At 53.3% G+C, this 19,198-nt stretch overlaps 5 protein-coding genes across 5 annotated transcripts; all 5 read right to left on the minus strand.

The window, feature by feature from the left end:
- Nucleotides 1–1,848: 1,848 nt before the first annotated feature.
- LOC125180197 (feather beta keratin-like) lies at nt 1,849–2,607 on the minus strand. The gene has a single exon (XM_048049126.2). The coding sequence runs from the start codon at nt 2,583–2,585 to the stop codon at nt 2,289–2,291; it is 297 nt and encodes a 98-aa protein (XP_047905083.1). The 5' UTR covers nt 2,586–2,607; the 3' UTR covers nt 1,849–2,288.
- A 3,267-nt stretch (nt 2,608–5,874) lies between these two features.
- LOC136788199 (feather beta keratin-like) lies at nt 5,875–6,611 on the minus strand. The gene has a single exon (XM_066986329.1). It carries the CDS (start codon nt 6,609–6,611, stop codon nt 6,315–6,317), a length of 297 nt encoding a protein of 98 aa, XP_066842430.1. The 3' UTR covers nt 5,875–6,314.
- A 3,289-nt stretch (nt 6,612–9,900) lies between these two features.
- Nucleotides 9,901–10,637, minus strand: LOC136788198 (feather beta keratin-like). The gene has a single exon (XM_066986328.1). The coding sequence runs from the start codon at nt 10,635–10,637 to the stop codon at nt 10,341–10,343; it is 297 nt and encodes a 98-aa protein (XP_066842429.1). The 3' UTR covers nt 9,901–10,340.
- A 3,289-nt stretch (nt 10,638–13,926) lies between these two features.
- Nucleotides 13,927–14,663, minus strand: LOC136788102 (feather beta keratin-like). The gene has a single exon (XM_066986002.1). It carries the CDS (start codon nt 14,661–14,663, stop codon nt 14,367–14,369), a length of 297 nt encoding a protein of 98 aa, XP_066842103.1. The 3' UTR covers nt 13,927–14,366.
- Nucleotides 14,664–17,951: 3,288 nt separating this feature from the next.
- Nucleotides 17,952–18,710, minus strand: LOC136788188 (feather beta keratin-like). Its single transcript, XM_066986274.1, has one exon. It carries the CDS (start codon nt 18,686–18,688, stop codon nt 18,392–18,394), a length of 297 nt encoding a protein of 98 aa, XP_066842375.1. The 5' UTR covers nt 18,689–18,710; the 3' UTR covers nt 17,952–18,391.
- Nucleotides 18,711–19,198: the final 488 nt, after the last annotated feature.

The raw sequence follows: 19,198 nt of genomic DNA on the forward strand, positions 1-19,198 counted from the left end.
GACCACCCCAGGCACAGCCTGCACAGCAGCAGAGTGGGATTTTTGGAGGAGTCCTGCGGGGCTGCTCCAGACCCACTTGGCTTCAGGACACAGTGATGCACACATAATACCCTGCAAGACATAACACTTTTCACCACAGGAATGCTCCAGTTGGGAAGAGGGTACTCGTCCTGCTCTATTCCTGTCCTCTGCAGTGTTTTCAGGACAAGTGAAAGATTCTCCATAAGCCCTTTCAGAGGAAAGGAAACAAACTCCGCATCGCCATTCACCTCCCCTCGCCATTATACACACCAAGGCTGAATTTACCTGCATCGTGCCAAGATTTAAACAAGGTTCACATCACCCTCTAAAAGCTGCCCTGGCTGCCACCTGTCCCTTTGACTTCTTTGGGACTCCCTCCTCTTTGTGGCTTTGGCAGATGTGCTTGGAGGAGGGATGGGCAGAACAAAATATTTAGAGTGGTAATATACCATCAGAGCTTCACCCAGCTGGGCATTGGCCTGCACAAACATACCTTCCAGCAATTCAAAGGTTTGCTTCATCAGCTGGCAGACAGGATCAAACCTTCGTTGTGGGTGATATGACAATTAGAGAGAGGGGGCTCCTGGAAACCCTCCTAAGATCTTGCCAATACCGCACCTCTCTGTCACTCCTACAAAGACCAAATTCCTTAAGGGTACTAGTCATTGTGGCCAACGTTTCTACGTCTGGGTGGAGGTCGGTCACAAGTGGTGTCCCTTAGGGGTTGGTCTTGGGACCGGTGCTCTTCAACATCTTCACCAATGACATAGACGATGGAATTGTGTGCACCCTCAGAAAGTTTGCAGATGACACTAAGCTGAGTGGTGCAGTCGATACAATAGAGGGAAGGGATGCCATCCAAAGGGACCTGGGCACGCCGGAGAAGTGGGCCCATGAGAACCTAATGAGGTTCAACAAGGCCAAGTGCAAGGTGTTGCACTTAGGCTGGGGCTATCCCAGTTATTTATATAGACTGGGAGAAGAAGAACTTGAGAGCGGCCCTGTGGAGAAGGACTTGGCGGTCCTGATGGACGAGAAGCTGGACATGAGCCAGCAGTGCGCACTTGCAGCCCAGAAGGCCAACTATTTCCTGGGCTGCATTAAAGAAGGGGTGGCCAGCCAGGAGAGGGAGGTGATTGTCCCCCTCTACTCTGCTCTTCTGAGACCCCACCTGGAATACTGCATGCAGCCCTGGTGCCCCCAGCACAAGAAGGATGTGGAGCTATTGGAACGGGTCAACAGGTGGGCCACTAAGATGATCAGAGGGCTGGAGCACCTCTCCTATGGAGAAAGGTTGAGGGAACTGGGCTTATTAGCTTGGAGAAGAGAAGACTCCTGGGAGACCTCATTGTGGCCTTCCAGTACTTGAAGGGAGTGTATGAACAGGAGGGGGAACACCTGTTTACATGTGTTGGTAGTGATAGGAAAAGGGGGAATGGTTTTAAACTAAGACAGGGGAGATTTAGGTTAGATATTAGGAGAAAGCTTTTCACTCAGAGGGTGGTGAGGCACTGGAACAGGTAGCCATGAGAGGATGAGGATGCCCCATCCCTGGAGGCAATCAAGGCCAGGCTAGGCTAGAAGTGTCTCTGGGCAGCCTGCTCTTCTGGTTGACAACCCTGTCCAGAGTAGCGGGGTTGAAACTAGATGATACTTAAGGTCCTTTTCAACCCAAGCCATTCTCTGATTCTATGATCTCCTACAGGCATGAAGGAGATCCACATTAGGACCATATCCACCCATGCTTTTCCACTCCAAGACATCACAGTTCCCCCTGGAAAGGTTCACTGGACATCCCAATAGAAAAGGAACATAAGGAGACTCAGATTACCTTGAAGCAAAAACTTTAATGAGTCTGAAGAAGGAATCAAAGCAGCACTTGGAGGAAGGGATCCGGCCCAGGCTGCCACAAGGACAGCTGGCAGTCAGACCCCCCATCACCACAACGGGATGCACGTCTTCCTCCCTTGCATGGAGAGAGGGAGAAGAAACAGGACACTCTTGACTTGCTTCCGGATGAACCCATGGCACAGAACAGCAGGAGACAACAAGGACTCATGATGCAGAGAAGAAAGCGGGAGAAGAAGATGTCTGCTGGCCGTGTTTCCAGACAGCACAGGCTGGCACCCTGGCTTCCCTCTCTGCTCTGCAGGAGGCCACGAGGGTATTCAGCCCATCTGGAAACCCTGGCCAGCAGCTCCGTCCTCAGTCCGGCACCTGGCTTCGGGCTTCCTGGTCGATGCGCTCACTGGACGTCCACCTGGGCTTTAGCAGGGCAGGCACCTTCTGCCACTGTAGCGGCCACCAAAGCCAGAGAGGCCAAAGCCCCCGGAGGAGATGGGCACTCCCTCCTCACTCAGAATGCTGCCAACGGCAGCCGAGGTGGTGGATCCCACTGCGGTGTTCTGGGGGAAGGAGCTGAGGATGGGGCCGGGCAGGGTCACCACCACGGGAGAGGGCTGGATCACCACACGGGAGTCCTGGCACTGCCGGACACAGGGCTCGTTGCAGCTGTTGGCAAGCGGGGTTGGGCCACAGGGACGGCACAGATCGTAGCAGGACATGGCTGTGGGATGGAGGCGCACCTGGGAGAGAGGGCAGGGAAAGAACAAGCAGCGTGTCAGCAGCAGCCTGACAGCCTGCTGGCCAAGACAGAAGGCATAGTCTGGGGAGCAGCGACAGGCTGTGCGAGGACAGAGAGGGGCTTGCGAGCCTGTGTCCCCAAGGGCCCCTGCAAAGACAGCCCAAGACCTCCTCCCACCTTCCCCCACAGTGGCGTGCAGAACAGTGATGGAGGGAGCAGCGTCAAGGGGCAAGGCCCACACCAAAGCTGCACAGAGGCAAAGACTCGGTCAAGGCCAGAAGGCCAAGGGGAGAAGAAGAGCAAGAGGGGAGTGAGGAGAAGGCACTTGCAGCTCACCTTGTTCACCAAGGAGGAGAAGGCAAGAGAAGTGGATGAGGCAGCCTGCTGTTGGATGACTTTTTATACTGTTCCAGACTGCCCCAGGCCCAGAGGCACCATTTGCACAGGTAATGTTTTTACTAGCAAGCTCATCTCACATGCAAAATATTACAATTTAAGAATCTCTGGCATTTATTTGTTCCCTGCAATGCTCCCTTTTCATTTCCTTGCTCATGTCATAGCCATTCTGCCACGCTGGCTTCTTTCAAGTCACAGGATTAGAGGCCAAAATGTTTCCAGGCAAAAATACACGTCAGCACAAGGAGATGATGAAGACAATGATGAGGATTGTCCTACCTCTTAAGGCAATGCGAGCCTCTTACTCCCTGGAGCCTTGCTTCAGCACTCGTCCTGATATTTGGAGTACATCTCCTCCCTAGCCTTGAAGTTTCAGGCCGGACTTCCAGGTGTGAGGGTCAGCATTATCAATCTCCCTCCTCAACGCAGCGCTTACTCAGGTTCTGTTAGTCATTGTATTTCTAGGCAAGGCACCTCTAATCTTGGTTTTAGACTCTCCCTCAGATTAACTATTGCTCTTGGGAGAAATGTGCCTGGCTCTTCTTTTGTAACCGTACTTCTCCCCTTTGTACCTTCCTGCTTTACAAATCTTAATTCCAAGAATTGGGAATGAAGGCTGCTGCCCTCCCAAGACTTCCTGCTGGAGAGCTTCAATAACAAAAGCACATGCTGAGTAATTGATACACATCACTCTGCCTGCCCATGTCTTTGCGCCCTGGCTGTCCAGACTGACAGCACAGCAGGCACAAGCACATATTTGGTAGGATTTCCACAGGACACCTCACCCACCCTGCTCAGCAGCACGCGTGCTCTGGGAGTCCTCACAAGGGCAGCCAGATGAGCAAGGGCACCAGACGTGCCCCTAACTCTGCCTGAGGCAGGATCAGAGTGGCAGGAGCAAAGCAGTGCCTGTGGAGGACAAGAGTGTGGGAAGGGGGAACTGAGAACAGAGCTGTTGGTGTGCCACAACCTCGGTCTCCCCAGCTTGAGGCCAGGGTGGAGGGACAAAGCAATCATTGGCTTGGGACCACCCCAGGCACAGCCTGCACAGCAGCAGAGTGGGATTTTTGGAGGAGTCCTGCGGGGCTGCTCCAGACCCACTTGGCTTCAGGACACAGTGATGCACACATAATACCCTGCAAGACATAACACTTTTCACCACAGGAATGCTCCAGTTGGGAAGAGGGTACTCGTCCTGCTCTATTCCTGTCCTCTGCAGTGTTTTCAGGACAAGTGAAAGATTCTCCATAAGCCCTTTCAGAGGAAAGGAAACAAACTCCGCATCGCCATTCACCTCCCCTCGCCATTATACACACCAAGGCTGAATTTACCTGCATCGTGCCAAGATTTAAACAAGGTTCACATCACCCTCTAAAAGCTGCCCTGGCTGCCACCTGTCCCTTTGACTTCTTTGGGACTCCCTCCTCTTTGTGGCTTTGGCAGATGTGCTTGGAGGAGGGATGGGCAGAACAAAATATTTAGAGTGGTAATATACCATCAGAGCTTCACCCAGATGGGCATTGGCCTGCACAAACATACCTTCCAGCAATTCAAAGGTTTGCTTCATCAGCTGGCAGACAGGATCAAACCTTCGTTGTGGGTGATATGACAATTAGAGAGAGGGGGCTCCTGGAAACCCTCCTAAGATCTTGCCAATACCGCACCTCTCTGTCACTCCTACAAAGACCAAATTCCTTAAGGGTACTAGTCATTGTGGCCAACGTTTCTACGTCTGGGTGGAGGTCGGTCACAAGTGGTGTCCCTTAGGGGTTGGTCTTGGGACCGGTGCTCTTCAACATCTTCACCAATGACATAGACGATGGAATTGTGTGCACCCTCAGAAAGTTTGCAGATGACACTAAGCTGAGTGGTGCAGTCGATACAATAGAGGGAAGGGATGCCATCCAAAGGGACCTGGGCACGCCGGAGAAGTGGGCCCATGAGAACCTAATGAGGTTCAACAAGGCCAAGTGCAAGGTGTTGCACTTAGGCTGGGGCTATCCCAGTTATTTATATAGACTGGGAGAAGAAGAACTTGAGAGCGGCCCTGTGGAGAAGGACTTGGCGGTCCTGATGGACGAGAAGCTGGACATGAGCCAGCAGTGCGCACTTGCAGCCCAGAAGGCCAACTATTTCCTGGGCTGCATTAAAGAAGGGGTGGCCAGCCAGGAGAGGGAGGTGATTGTCCCCCTCTACTCTGCTCTTCTGAGACCCCACCTGGAATACTGCATGCAGCCCTGGTGCCCCCAGCACAAGAAGGATGTGGAGCTATTGGAACGGGTCAACAGGTGGGCCACTAAGATGATCAGAGGGCTGGAGCACCTCTCCTATGGAGAAAGGTTGAGGGAACTGGGCTTATTAGCTTGGAGAAGAGAAGACTCCTGGGAGACCTCATTGTGGCCTTCCAGTACTTGAAGGGAGTGTATGAACAGGAGGGGGAACACCTGTTTACATGTGTTGGTAGTGATAGGAAAAGGGGGAATGGTTTTAAACTAAGACAGGGGAGATTTAGGTTAGATATTAGGAGAAAGCTTTTCACTCAGAGGGTGGTGAGGCACTGGAACAGGTAGCCATGAGAGGATGAGGATGCCCCATCCCTGGAGGCAATCAAGGCCAGGCTAGGCTAGAAGTGTCTCTGGGCAGCCTGCTCTTCTGCTTGACAACCCTGTCCAGAGTAGTGGGGTTGAAACTAGATGATACTTAAGGTCCTTTTCAACCCAAGCCATTCTCTGATTCTATGATCTCCTACAGGCATGAAGGAGATCCACATTAGGACCATATCCACCCATGCTTTTCCACTCCAAGACATCACAGTTCCCCCTGGAAAGGTTCACTGGACATCCCAATAGAAAAGGAACATAAGGAGACTCAGATTACCTTGAAGCAAAAACTTTAATGAGTCTGAAGAAGGAATCAAAGCAGCACTTGGAGGAAGGGATCCGGCCCAGGCTGCCACAAGGACAGCTGGCAGTCAGACCCCCCATCACCACAACGGGATGCACGTCTTCCTCCCTTGCATGGAGAGAGGGAGAAGAAACAGGACACTCTTGACTTGCTTCCGGATGAACCCATGGCACAGAACAGCAGGAGACAACAAGGACTCATGATGCAGAGAAGAAAGCGGGAGAAGAAGATGTCTGCTGGCCGTGTTTCCAGACAGCACAGGCTGGCACCCTGGCTTCCCTCTCTGCTCTGCAGGAGGCCACGAGGGTATTCAGCCCATCTGGAAACCCTGGCCAGCAGCTCCGTCCTCAGTCCGGCACCTGGCTACGGGCTTCCTGGTCAATGCGCTCACTGGACGTCCACCTGGGCTTTAGCAGGGCAGGCACCTTCTGCCACTGTAGCGGCCACCAAAGCCAGAGAGGCCAAAGCCCCCGGAGGAGATGGGCACTCCCTCCTCACTCAGAATGCTGCCAACGGCAGCCGAGGTGGTGGATCCCACAGCGGTGTTCTGGGGGAAGGAGCTGAGGATGGGGCCGGGCAGGGTCACCACCACGGGAGAGGGCTGGATCACCACACGGGAGTCCTGGCACTGCCGGACACAGGGCTCGTTGCAGCTGTTGGCAAGCGGGGTTGGGCCACAGGGACGGCACAGATCGTAGCAGGACATGGCTGTGGGATGGAGGCGCACCTGGGAGAGAGGGCAGGGAAAGAACAAGCAGCGTGTCAGCAGCAGCCTGACAGCCTGCTGGCCAAGACAGAAGGCATAGTCTGGGGAGCAGCGACAGGCTGTGCGAGGACAGAGAGGGGCTTGCGAGCCTGTGTCCCCAAGGGCCCCTGCAAAGACAGCCCAAGACCTCCTCCCAGCTTCCCCCACAGTGGCATGCAGAACAGTGATGGAGGGAGCAGCGTCAAGGGGCAAGGCCCACACCAAAGCTGCACAGAGGCAAAGACTCGGTCGAGGCCAGAAGGCCAAGGGGAGAAGAAGAGCAAGAGGGGAGTGAGGAGAAGGCACTTGCAGCTCACCTTGTTCACCAAGGAGGAGAAGGCAAGAGAAGTGGATGAGGCAGCCTGCTGTTGGATGACTTTTTATACTGTTCCAGACTGCCCCAGGCCCAGAGGCACCATTTGCACAGGTAATGTTTTTACTAGCAAGCTCATCTCACATGCAAAATATTACAATTTAAGAATCTCTGGCATTTATTTGTTCCCTGCAATGCTCCCTTTTCGTTTCCTTGCTCATGTCATAGCCATTCTGCCACGCTGGCTTCTTTCAAGTCACAGGATTAGAGGCCAAAATGTTTCCAGGCAAAAATACACGTCAGCACAAGGAGATGATGAAGACAATGATGAGGATTGTTCTACCTCTTAAGGCAATGCGAGCCTCTTACTCCCTGGAGCCTTGCTTCAGCACTCGTCCTGATATTTGGAGTACATCTCCTCCCTAGCCTTGAAGTTTCAGGCCGGACTTCCAGGTGTGAGGGTCAGCATTATCAATCTCCCTCCTTAACGCAGCGCTTACTCAGGTTCTGTTAGTCATTGTATTTCTAGGCAAGGCACCTCTAATCTTGGTTTTAGACTCTCCCTCAGATTAACTATTGCTCTTGGGAGAAATGTGCCTGGCTCTTCTTTTGTAACCGTACTTCTCCCCTTTGTACCTTCCTGCTTTACAAATCTTAATTCCAAGAATTGGGAATGAAGGCTGCTGCCCTCCCAAGACTTCCTGCTGGAGAGCTTCAATAACAAAAGCACATGCTGAGTAATTGATACATATCACTCTGCCTGCCCATGTCTTTGCGCCCTGGCTGTCCAGACTGACAGCACAGCAGGCACAAGCACATATTTGGTAGGATTTCCACAGGACACCTCACCCACCCTGCTCAGCAGCACGCGTGCTCTGGGAGTCCTCACAAGGGCAGCCAGATGAGCAAGGGCACCAGACGTGCCCCTAACTCTGCCTGAGGCAGGATCAGAGTGGCAGGAGCAAAGCACTGCCTGTGGAGAACAAGAGTGTGGGAAGGGGGAACTGAGAACAGAGCTGTTGGTGTGCCACAACCTCGGTCTCCCCAGCTTGAGGCCAGGGTGGAGGGACAAAGCAATCATTGGCTTGGGACCACCCCAGGCACAGCCTGCACAGCAGCAGAGTGGGATTTTTGGAGGAGTCCTGCGGGGCTGCTCCAGACCCACTTGGCTTCAGGACACAGTGATGCACACATAATACCCTGCAAGACATAACACTTTTCACCACAGGAATGCTCCAGTTGGGAAGAGGGTACTCGTCCTGCTCTATTCCTGTCCTCTGCAGTGTTTTCAGGACAAGTGAAAGATTCTCCATAAGCCCTTTCAGAGGAAAGGAAACAAACTCCGCATCGCCATTCACCTCCCCTCGCCATTATACACACCAAGGCTGAATTTACCTGCATCGTGCCAAGATTTAAACAAGGTTCACATCACCCTCTAAAAGCTGCCCTGGCTGCCACCTGTCCCTTTGACTTCTTTGGGACTCCCTCCTCTTTGTGGCTTTGGCAGATGTGCTTGGAGGAGGGATGGGCAGAACAAAATATTTAGAGTGGTAATATACCATCAGAGCTTCACCCAGATGGGCATTGGCCTGCACAAACATACCTTCCAGCAATTCAAAGGTTTGCTTCATCAGCTGGCAGACAGGATCAAACCTTCGTTGTGGGTGATATGACAATTAGAGAGAGGGGGCTCCTGGAAACCCTCCTAAGATCTTGCCAATACCACACCTCTCTGTCACTCCTACAAAGACCAAATTCCTTAAGGGTACTAGTCATTGTGGCCAACGTTTCTACGTCTGGGTGGAGGTCGGTCACAAGTGGTGTCCCTTAGGGGTTGGTCTTGGGACCGGTGCTCTTCAACATCTTCATCAATGACATAGACGATGGAATTGTGTGCACCCTCAGAAAGTTTGCAGATGACACTAAGCTGAGTGGTGCAGTCGATACAATAGAGGGAAGGGATGCCATCCAAAGGGACCTGGGCACGCCGGAGAAGTGGGCCCATGAGAACCTAATGAGGTTCAACAAGGCCAAGTGCAAGGTGTTGCACTTAGGCTGGGGCTATCCCAGTTATTTATATAGACTGGGAGAAGAAGAACTTGAGAGCGGCCCTGTGGAGAAGGACTTGGCGGTCCTGATGGACGAGAAGCTGGACATGAGCCAGCAGTGCGCACTTGCAGCCCAGAAGGCCAACTATTTCCTGGGCTGCATTAAAGAAGGGGTGGCCAGCCAGGAGAGGGAGGTGATTGTCCCCCTCTACTCTGCTCTTCTGAGACCCCACCTGGAATACTGCATGCAGCCCTGGTGCCCCCAGCACAAGAAGGATGTGGAGCTATTGGAACGGGTCAACAGGTGGGCCACTAAGATGATCAGAGGGTTGGAGCACCTCTCCTATGGAGAAAGGTTGAGGGAACTGGGCTTATTAGCTTGGAGAAGAGAAGACTCCTGGGAGACCTCATTGTGGCCTTCCAGTACTTGAAGGGAGTGTATGAACAGGAGGGGGAACACCTGTTTACATGTGTTGGTAGTGATAGGAAAAGGGGGAATGGTTTTAAACTAAGACAGGGGAGATTTAGGTTAGATATTAGGAGAAAGCTTTTCACTCAGAGGGTGGTGAGGCACTGGAACAGGTAGCCATGAGAGGATGAGGATGCCCCATCCCTGGAGGCAATCAAGGCCAGGCTAGGCTAGAAGTGTCTCTGGGCAGCCTGCTCTTCTGCTTGACAACCCTGTCCAGAGTAGCGGGGTTGAAACTAGATGATACTTAAGGTCCTTTTCAACCCAAGCCATTCTCTGATTCTATGATCTCCTACAGGCATGAAGGAGATCCACATTAGGACCATATCCACCCATGCTTTTCCACTCCAAGACATCACAGTTCCCCCTGGAAAGGTTCACTGGACATCCCAATAGAAAAGGAACATAAGGAGACTCAGATTACCTTGAAGCAAAAACTTTAATGAGTCTGAAGAAGGAATCAAAGCAGCACTTGGAGGAAGGGATCCGGCCCAGGCTGCCACAAGGACAGCTGGCAGTCAGACCCCCCATCACCACAACGGGATGCACGTCTTCCTCCCTTGCATGGAGAGAGGGAGAAGAAACAGGACACTCTTGACTTGCTTCCGGATGAACCCATGGCACAGAACAGCAGGAGACAACAAGGACTCATGATGCAGAGAAGAAAGCGGGAGAAGAAGATGTCTGCTGGCCGTGTTTCCAGACAGCACAGGCTGGCACCCTGGCTTCCCTCTCTGCTCTGCAGGAGGCCACGAGGGTATTCAGCCCATCTGGAAACCCTGGCCAGCAGCTCCGTCCTCAGTCCGGCACCTGGCTACGGGCTTCCTGGTCGATGCGCTCACTGGACGTCCACCTGGGCTTTAGCAGGGCAGGCACCTTCTGCCACTGTAGCGGCCACCAAAGCCAGAGAGGCCAAAGCCCCCGGAGGAGATGGGCACTCCCTCCTCACTCAGAATGCTGCCAACGGCAGCCGAGGTGGTGGATCCCACAGCGGTGTTCTGGGGGAAGGAGCTGAGGATGGGGCCGGGCAGGGTCACCACCACGGGAGAGGGCTGGATCACCACACGGGAGTCCTGGCACTGCCGGACACAGGGCTCGTTGCAGCTGTTGGCAAGCGGGGTTGGGCCACAGGGACGGCACAGATCGTAGCAGGACATGGCTGTGGGATGGAGGCGCACCTGGGAGAGAGGGCAGGGAAAGAACAAGCAGCGTGTCAGCAGCAGCCTGACAGCCTGCTGGCCAAGACAGAAGGCATAGTCTGGGGAGCAGCGACAGGCTGTGCGAGGACAGAGAGGGGCTTGCGAGCCTGTGTCCCCAAGGGCCCCTGCAAAGACAGCCCAAGACCTCCTCCCAGCTTCCCCCACAGTGGCATGCAGAACAGTGATGGAGGGAGCAGCGTCAAGGGGCAAGGCCCACACCAAAGCTGCACAGAGGCAAAGACTCGGTCGAGGCCAGAAGGCCAAGGGGAGAAGAAGAGCAAGAGGGGAGTGAGGAGAAGGCACTTGCAGCTCACCTTGTTCACCAAGGAGGAGAAGGCAAGAGAAGTGGATGAGGCAGCCTGCTGTTGGATGACTTTTTATACTGTTCCAGACTGCCCCAGGCCCAGAGGCACCATTTGCACAGGTAATGTTTTTACTAGCAAGCTCATCTCACATGCAAAATATTACAATTTAAGAATCTCTGGCATTTATTTGTTCCCTGCAATGCTCCCTTTTCATTTCCTTGCTCATGTCATAGCCATTCTGCCACGCTGGCTTCTTTCAAGTCACAGGATTAGAGGCCAAAATGTTTCCAGGCAAAAATACACGTCAGCACAAGGAGATGATGAAGACAATGATGAGGATTGTCCTACCTCTTAAGGCAATGCGAGCCTCTTACTCCCCGGAGCCTTGCTTCAGCACTCGTCCTGATATTTGGAGTACATCTCCTCCCTAGCCTTGAAGTTTCAGGCCGGACTTCCAGGTGTGAGGGTCAGCATTATCAATCTCCCTCCTCAACGCAGCGCTTACTCAGGTTCTGTTAGTCATTGTATTTCTAGGCAAGGCACCTCTAATCTTGGTTTTAGACTCTCCCTCAGATTAACTATTGCTCTTGGGAGAAATGTGCCTGGCTCTTCTTTTGTAACCGTACTTCTCCCCTTTGTACCTTCCTGCTTTACAAATCTTAATTCCAAGAATTGGGAATGAAGGCTGCTGCCCTCCCAAGACTTCCTGCTGGAGAGCTTCAATAACAAAAGCACATGCTGAGTAATTGATACATATCACTCTGCCTGCCCATGTCTTTGCGCCCTGGCTGTCCAGACTGACAGCACAGCAGGCACAAGCACATATTTGGTAGGATTTCCACAGGACACCTCACCCACCCTGCTCAGCAGCACGCATGCTCTGGGAGTCCTCACAAGGGCAGCCAGATGAGCAAGGGCACCAGACGTGCCCCTAACTCTGCCTGAGGCAGGATCAGAGTGGCAGGAGCAAAGCACTGCCTGTGGAGAACAAGAGTGTGGGAAGGGGGAACTGAGAACAGAGCTGTTGGTGTGCCACAACCTCGGTCTCCCCAGCTTGAGGCCAGGGTGGAGGGACAAAGCAATCATTGGCTTGGGACCACCCCAGGCACAGCCTGCACAGCAGCAGAGTGGGATTTTTGGAGGAGTCCTGCGGGGCTGCTCCAGACCCACTTGGCTTCAGGACACAGTGATGCACACATAATACCCTGCAAGACATAACACTTTTCACCACAGGAATGCTCCAGTTGGGAAGAGGGTACTCGTCCTGCTCTATTCCTGTCCTCTGCAGTGTTTTCAGGACAAGTGAAAGATTCTCCATAAGCCCTTTCAGAGGAAAGGAAACAAACTCCGCATCGCCATTCACCTCCCCTCGCCATTATACACACCAAGGCTGAATTTACCTGCATCGTGCCAAGATTTAAACAAGGTTCGCATCACCCTCTAAAAGCTGCCCTGGCTGCCACCTGTCCCTTTGACTTCTTTGGGACTCCCTCCTCTTTGTGGCTTTGGCAGATGTGCTTGGAGGAGGGATGGGCAGAACAAAATATTTAGAGTGGTAATATACCATCAGAGCTTCACCCAGATGGGCATTGGCCTGCACAAACATACCTTCCAGCAATTCAAAGGTTTGCTTCATCAGCTGGCAGACAGGATCAAACCTTCGTTGTGGGTGATATGACAATTAGAGAGAGGGGGCTCCTGGAAACCCTCCTAAGATCTTGCCAATACCACACCTCTCTGTCACTCCTACAAAGACCAAATTCCTTAAGGGTACTAGTCATTGTGGCCAACGTTTCTACGTCTGGGTGGAGGTCGGTCACAAGTGGTGTCCCTTAGGGGTTGGTCTTGGGACCGGTGCTCTTCAACATCTTCACCAATGACATAGACGATGGAATTGTGTGCACCCTCAGAAAGTTTGCAGATGACACTAAGCTGAGGGGTGCAGTCGATACAATAGAGGGAAGGGATGCCATCCAAAGGGACCTGGGCACGCCGGAGAAGTGGGCCCATGAGAACCTAATGAGGTTCAACAAGGCCAAGTGCAAGGTGTTGCACTTAGGCTGGGGCTATCCCAGTTATTTATATAGACTGGGAGAAGAAGAACTTGAGAGCGGCCCTGTGGAGAAGGACTTGGCGGTCCTGATGGACGAGAAGCTGGACATGAGCCAGCAGTGCGCACTTGCAGCCCAGAAGGCCAACTATTTCCTGGGCTGCATTAAAGAAGGGGTGGCCAGCCAGGAGAGGGAGGTGATTGTCCCCCTCTACTCTGCTCTTCTGAGACCCCACCTGGAATACTGCATGCAGCCCTGGTGCCCCCAGCACAAGAAGGATGTGGAGCTATTGGAACGGGTCAACAGGTGGGCCACTAAGATGATCAGAGGGTTGGAGCACCTCTCCTATGGAGAAAGGTTGAGGGAACTGGGCTTATTAGCTTGGAGAAGAGAAGACTCCTGGGAGACCTCATTGTGGCCTTCCAGTACTTGAAGGGAGTGTATGAACAGGAGGGGGAACACCTGTTTACATGTGTTGGTAGTAATAGGAAAAGGGGGAATGGTTTTAAACTAAGACAGGGGAGATTTAGGTTAGATATTAGGAGAAAGCTTTTCACTCAGAGGGTGGTGAGGCACTGGAACAGGTAGCCATGAGAGGATGAGGATGCCCCATCCCTGGAGGCAATCAAGGCCAGGCTAGGCTAGAAGTGTCTCTGGGCAGCCTGCTCTTCTGCTTGACAACCCTGTCCAGAGTAGCGGGGTTGAAACTAGATGATACTTAAGGTCCTTTTCAACCCAAGCCATTCTCTGATTCTATGATCTCCTACAGGCATGAAGGAGATCCACATTAGGACCATATCCACCCATGCTTTTCCACTCCAAGACATCACAGTTCCCCCTGGAAAGGTTCACTGGACATCCCAATAGAAAAGGAACATAAGGAGACTCAGATTACCTTGAAGCAAAAACTTTAATGAGTCTGAAGAAGGAATCAAAGCAGCACTTGGAGGAAGGGATCCGGCCCAGGCTGCCACAAGGACAGCTGGCAGTCAGACCCCCCATCACCACAACGGGATGCACGTCTTCCTCCCTTGCATGGAGAGAGGGAGAAGAAACAGGACACTCTTGACTTGCTTCCGGATGAACCCATGGCACAGAACAGCAGGAGACAACAAGGACTCATGATGCAGAGAAGAAAGCGGGAGAAGAAGATGTCTGCTGGCCGTGTTTCCAGACAGCACAGGCTGGCACCCTGGCTTCCCTCTCTGCTCTGCAGGAGGCCACGAGGGTATTCAGCCCATCTGGAAACCCTGGCCAGCAGCTCCGTCCTCAGTCCGGCACCTGGCTACGGGCTTCCTGGTCGATGCGCTCACTGGACATCCTCGTAGGCTTTAGCAGGGCAGGCACCTTCTGCCACTGTAGCGGCCACCAAAGCCAGAGAGGCCAAAGCCCCCGGAGGAGATGGGCACTCCCTCCTCACTCAGAATGCTGCCAACGGCAGCCGAGGTGGTGGATCCCACAGCGGTGTTCTGGGGGAAGGAGCTGAGGATGGGGCCGGGCAGGGTCACCACCACGGGAGAGGGCTGGATCACCACACGGGAGTCCTGGCACTGCCGGACACAGGGCTCGTTGCAGCTGTTGGCAAGCGGGGTTGGGCCACAGGGACGGCACAGATCGTAGCAGGACATGGCTGTGGGATGGAGGCGCACCTGGGAGAGAGGGCAGGGAAAGAACAAGCAGCGTGTCAGCAGCAGCCTGACAGCCTGCTGGCCAAGACAGAAGGCATAGTCTGGGGAGCAGCGACAGGCTGTGCGAGGACAGAGAGGGGCTTGCGAGCCTGTGTCCCCAAGGGCCCCTGCAAAGACAGCCCAAGACCTCCTCCCACCTTCCCCCACAGTGGCATGCAGAACAGTGATGGAGGGAGCAGCGTCAAGGGGCAAGCCCACACCAAAGCTGCACAGAGGCAAAGACTCGGTCAAGGCCAGAAGGCCAAGGGGAGAAGAAGAGCAAGAGGGGAGTGAGGAGAAGGCACTTGCAGCTCACCTTGTTCACCAAGGAGGAGAAGGCAAGAGAAGTGGACGAGGCAGCCTGCTGTTGGATGACTTTTTATACTGTTCCAGACTGCCCCAGGCCCAGAGGCACCATTTGCACAGGTAATGTTTTTACTAGCAAGCTCATCTCACATGCAAAATATTACAATTTAAGAATCTCTGGCATTTATTTGTTCCCTGCAATGCTCCCTTTTCATTTCCTTGCTCATGTCATAGCCATTCTGCCACGCTGGCTTCTTTCAAGTCACAGGATTAGAGGCCAAAATGTTTCCAGGCAAAAATACACGTCAGCACAAGGAGATGATGAAGACAATGATGAGGATTGTCCTACCTCTTAAGGCAATGCGAGCCTCTTACTCCCTGGAGCCTTGCTTCAGCACTCGTCCTGATATTTGGAGTACATCTCCTCCCTAGCCTTGAAGTTTCAGGCCGGACTTCCAGGTGTGAGGGTCAGCATTATCAATCTCCCTCCTCAACGCAGCGCTTACTCAGGTTCTGTTAGTCATTGTATTTCTAGGCAAGGCACCTCTAATCTTGGTTTTAGACTCTCCCTCAGATTAACTATTGCTCTTGGGAGAAATGTGCCTGGCTCTTCTTTTGTAACCGTACTTCTCCCCTTTGTACCTTCCTGCTTTACAAATCTTAATTCCAAGAATTGGGAATGAAGGCTGCTGCCCTCCCAAGACTTCCTGCTGGAGAGCTTCAATAACAAAAGCACATGCTGAGTAATTGATACATATCACTCTGCCTGCCCATGTCTTTGCGCCCTGGCTGTCCAGACTGACAGCACAGAAGGCACAAGCACATATTTGGTAGGATTTCCACAGGACACCTCACCCACCCTGCTCAGCAGCACGCGTGCTCTGGGAGTCCTCACAAGGGCAGCCAGATGAGCAAGGGCACCAGACGTGCCCCTAACTCTGCCTGAGGCAGGATCAGAGTGGCAGGAGCAAAGCAGTGCCTGTGGAGGACAAGAGTGTGGGAAGGGGGAACTGAGAACAGAGCTGTTGGTGTGCCACAACCTCGGTCTCCCCAGCTTGAGGCCAGGGTGGAGGGACAAAGCAATCATTGGCTTGGGACCACCCCAGGCACAGCCTGCACAGCAGCAGAGTGGGATTTTTGGAGGAGTCCTGCGGGGCTGCTCCAGACCCACTTGGCTTCAGGACACAGTGATGCACACATAATACCCTGCAAGACATAACACTTTTCACCACAGGAATGCTCCAGTTGGGAAGAGGGTACTCGTCCTGCTCTATTCCTGTCCTCTGCAGTGTTTTCAGGACAAGTGAAAGATTCTCCATAAGCCCTTTCAGAGGAAAGGAAACAAACTCCGCATCGCCATTCACCTCCCCTCGCCATTATACACACCAAGGCTGAATTTACCTGCATCGTGCCAAGATTTAAACAAGGTTCACATCACCCTCTAAAAGCTGCCCTGGCTGCCACCTGTCCCTTTGACTTCTTTGGGACTCCCTCCTCTTTGTGGCTTTGGCAGATGTGCTTGGAGGAGGGATGGGCAGAACAAAATATTTAGAGTGGTAATATACCATCAGAGCTTCACCCAGCTGGGCATTGGCCTGCACAAACATACCTTCCAGCAATTCAAAGGTTTGCTTCATCAGCTGGCAGACAGGATCAAACCTTCGTTGTGGGTGATATGACAATTAGAGAGAGGGGGCTCCTGGAAACCCTCCTAAGATCTTGCCAATACCGCACCTCTCTGTCACTCCTACAAAGACCAAATTCCTTAAGGGTACTAGTCATTGTGGCCAACGTTTCTACGTCTGGGTGGAGGTCGGTCACAAGTGGTGTCCCTTAGGGGTTGGTCTTGGGACCGGTGCTCTTCAACATCTTCACCAATGACATAGACGATGGAATTGTGTGCACCCTCAGAAAGTTTGCAGATGACACTAAGCTGAGTGGTGCAGTCGATACAATAGAGGGAAGGGATGCCATCCAAAGGGACCTGGGCACGCCGGAGAAGTGGGCCCATGAGAACCTAATGAGGTTCAACAAGGCCAAGTGCAAGGTGTTGCACTTAGGCTGGGGCTATCCCAGTTATTTATATAGACTGGGAGAAGAAGAACTTGAGAGCGGCCCTGTGGAGAAGGACTTGGCGGTCCTGATGGACGAGAAGCTGGACATGAGCCAGCAGTGCGCACTTGCAGCCCAGAAGGCCAACTATTTCCTGGGCTGCATTAAAGAAGGGGTGGCCAGCCAGGAGAGGGAGGTGATTGTCCCCCTCTACTCTGCTCTTCTGAGACCCCACCTGGAATACTGCATGCAGCCCTGGTGCCCCCAGCACAAGAAGGATGTGGAGCTATTGGAACGGGTCAACAGGTGGGCCACTAAGATGATCAGAGGGCTGGAGCACCTCTCCTATGGAGAAAGGTTGAGGGAACTGGGCTTATTAGCTTGGAGAAGAGAAGACTCCTGGGAGACCTCATTGTGGCCTTCCAGTACTTGAAGGGAGTGTATGAACAGGAGGGGGAACACCTGTTTACATGTGTTGGTAGTGATAGGAAAAGGGGGAATGGTTTTAAACTAAGACAGGGGAGATTTAGGTTAGATATTAGGAGAAAGCTTTTCACTCAGAGGGTGGTGAGGCACTGGAACAGGTAGCCATGAGAGGATGAGGATGCCCCATCCCTGGAGGCAATCAAGGCCAGGCTAGGCTAGAAGTGTCTCTGGGCAGCCTGCTCTTCTGGTTGACAACCCTGTCCAGAGTAGCGGGGTTGAAACTAGATGATACTTAAGGTCCTTTTCAACCCAAGCCATTCTCTGATTCTATGATCTCCTACAGGCATGAAGGAGATCCACATTAGGACCATATCCACCCATGCTTTTCCACTCCAAGACATCACAGTTCCCCCTGGAAAGGTTCACTGGACATCCCAATAGAAAAGGAACATAAGGAGACTCAGATTACCTTGAAGCAAAAACTTTAATGAGTCTGAAGAAGGAATCAAAGCAGCACTTGGAGGAAGGGATCCGGCCCAGGCTGCCACAAGGACAGCTGGCAGTCAGACCCCCCATCACCACAACGGGATGCACGTCTTCCTCCCTTGCATGGAGAGAGGGAGAAGAAACAGGACACTCTTGACTTGCTTCCGGATGAACCCATGGCACAGAACAGCAGGAGACAACAAGGACTCATGATGCAGAGAAGAAAGCGGGAGAAGAAGATGTCTGCTGGCCATGTTTCCAGACAGCACAGGCTGGCACCCTGGCTTCCCTCTCTGCTCTGCAGGAGGCCACGAGGGTATTCAGCCCATCTGGAAACCCTGGCCAGCAGCTCCGTCCTCAGTCCGGCACCTGGCTTCGGGCTTCCTGGTCGATGCGCTCACTGGACGTCCACCTGGGCTTTAGCAGGGCAGGCACCTTCTGCCACTGTAGCGGCCACCAAAGCCAGAGAGGCCAAAGCCCCCGGAGGAGATGGGCACTCCCTCCTCACTCAGAATGCTGCCAACGGCAGCCGAGGTGGTGGATCCCACTGCGGTGTTCTGGGGGAAGGAGCTGAGGATGGGGCCGGGCAGGGTCACCACCACGGGAGAGGGCTGGATCACCACACGGGAGTCCTGGCACTGCCGGACACAGGGCTCGTTGCAGCTGTTGGCAAGCGGGGTTGGGCCACAGGGACGGCACAGATCGTAGCAGGACATGGCTGTGGGATGGAGGCGCACCTGGGAGAGAGGGCAGGGAAAGAACAAGCAGCGTGTCAGCAGCAGCCTGACAGCCTGCTGGCCAAGACAGAAGGCATAGTCTGGGGAGCAGCGACAGGCTGTGCGAGGACAGAGAGGGGCTTGCGAGCCTGTGTCCCCAAGGGCCCCTGCAAAGACAGCCCAAGACCTCCTCCCACCTTCCCCCACAGTGGCGTGCAGAACAGTGATGGAGGGAGCAGCGTCAAGGGGCAAGGCCCACACCAAAGCTGCACAGAGGCAAAGACTCGGTCAAGGCCAGAAGGCCAAGGGGAGAAGAAGAGCAAGAGGGGAGTGAGGAGAAGGCACTTGCAGCTCACCTTGTTCACCAAGGAGGAGAAGGCAAGAGAAGTGGATGAGGCAGCCTGCTGTTGGATGACTTTTTATACTGTTCCAGACTGCCCCAGGCCCAGAGGCACCATTTGCACAGGTAATGTTTTTACTAGCAAGCTCATCTCACATGCAAAATATTAC

The sequence above is a fragment of the Anser cygnoides genome, chromosome 33 (genome assembly GCF_040182565.1).
Source record: "Anser cygnoides isolate HZ-2024a breed goose chromosome 33, Taihu_goose_T2T_genome, whole genome shotgun sequence".
NCBI lineage: Eukaryota > Metazoa > Chordata > Aves > Anseriformes > Anatidae > Anser > Anser cygnoides.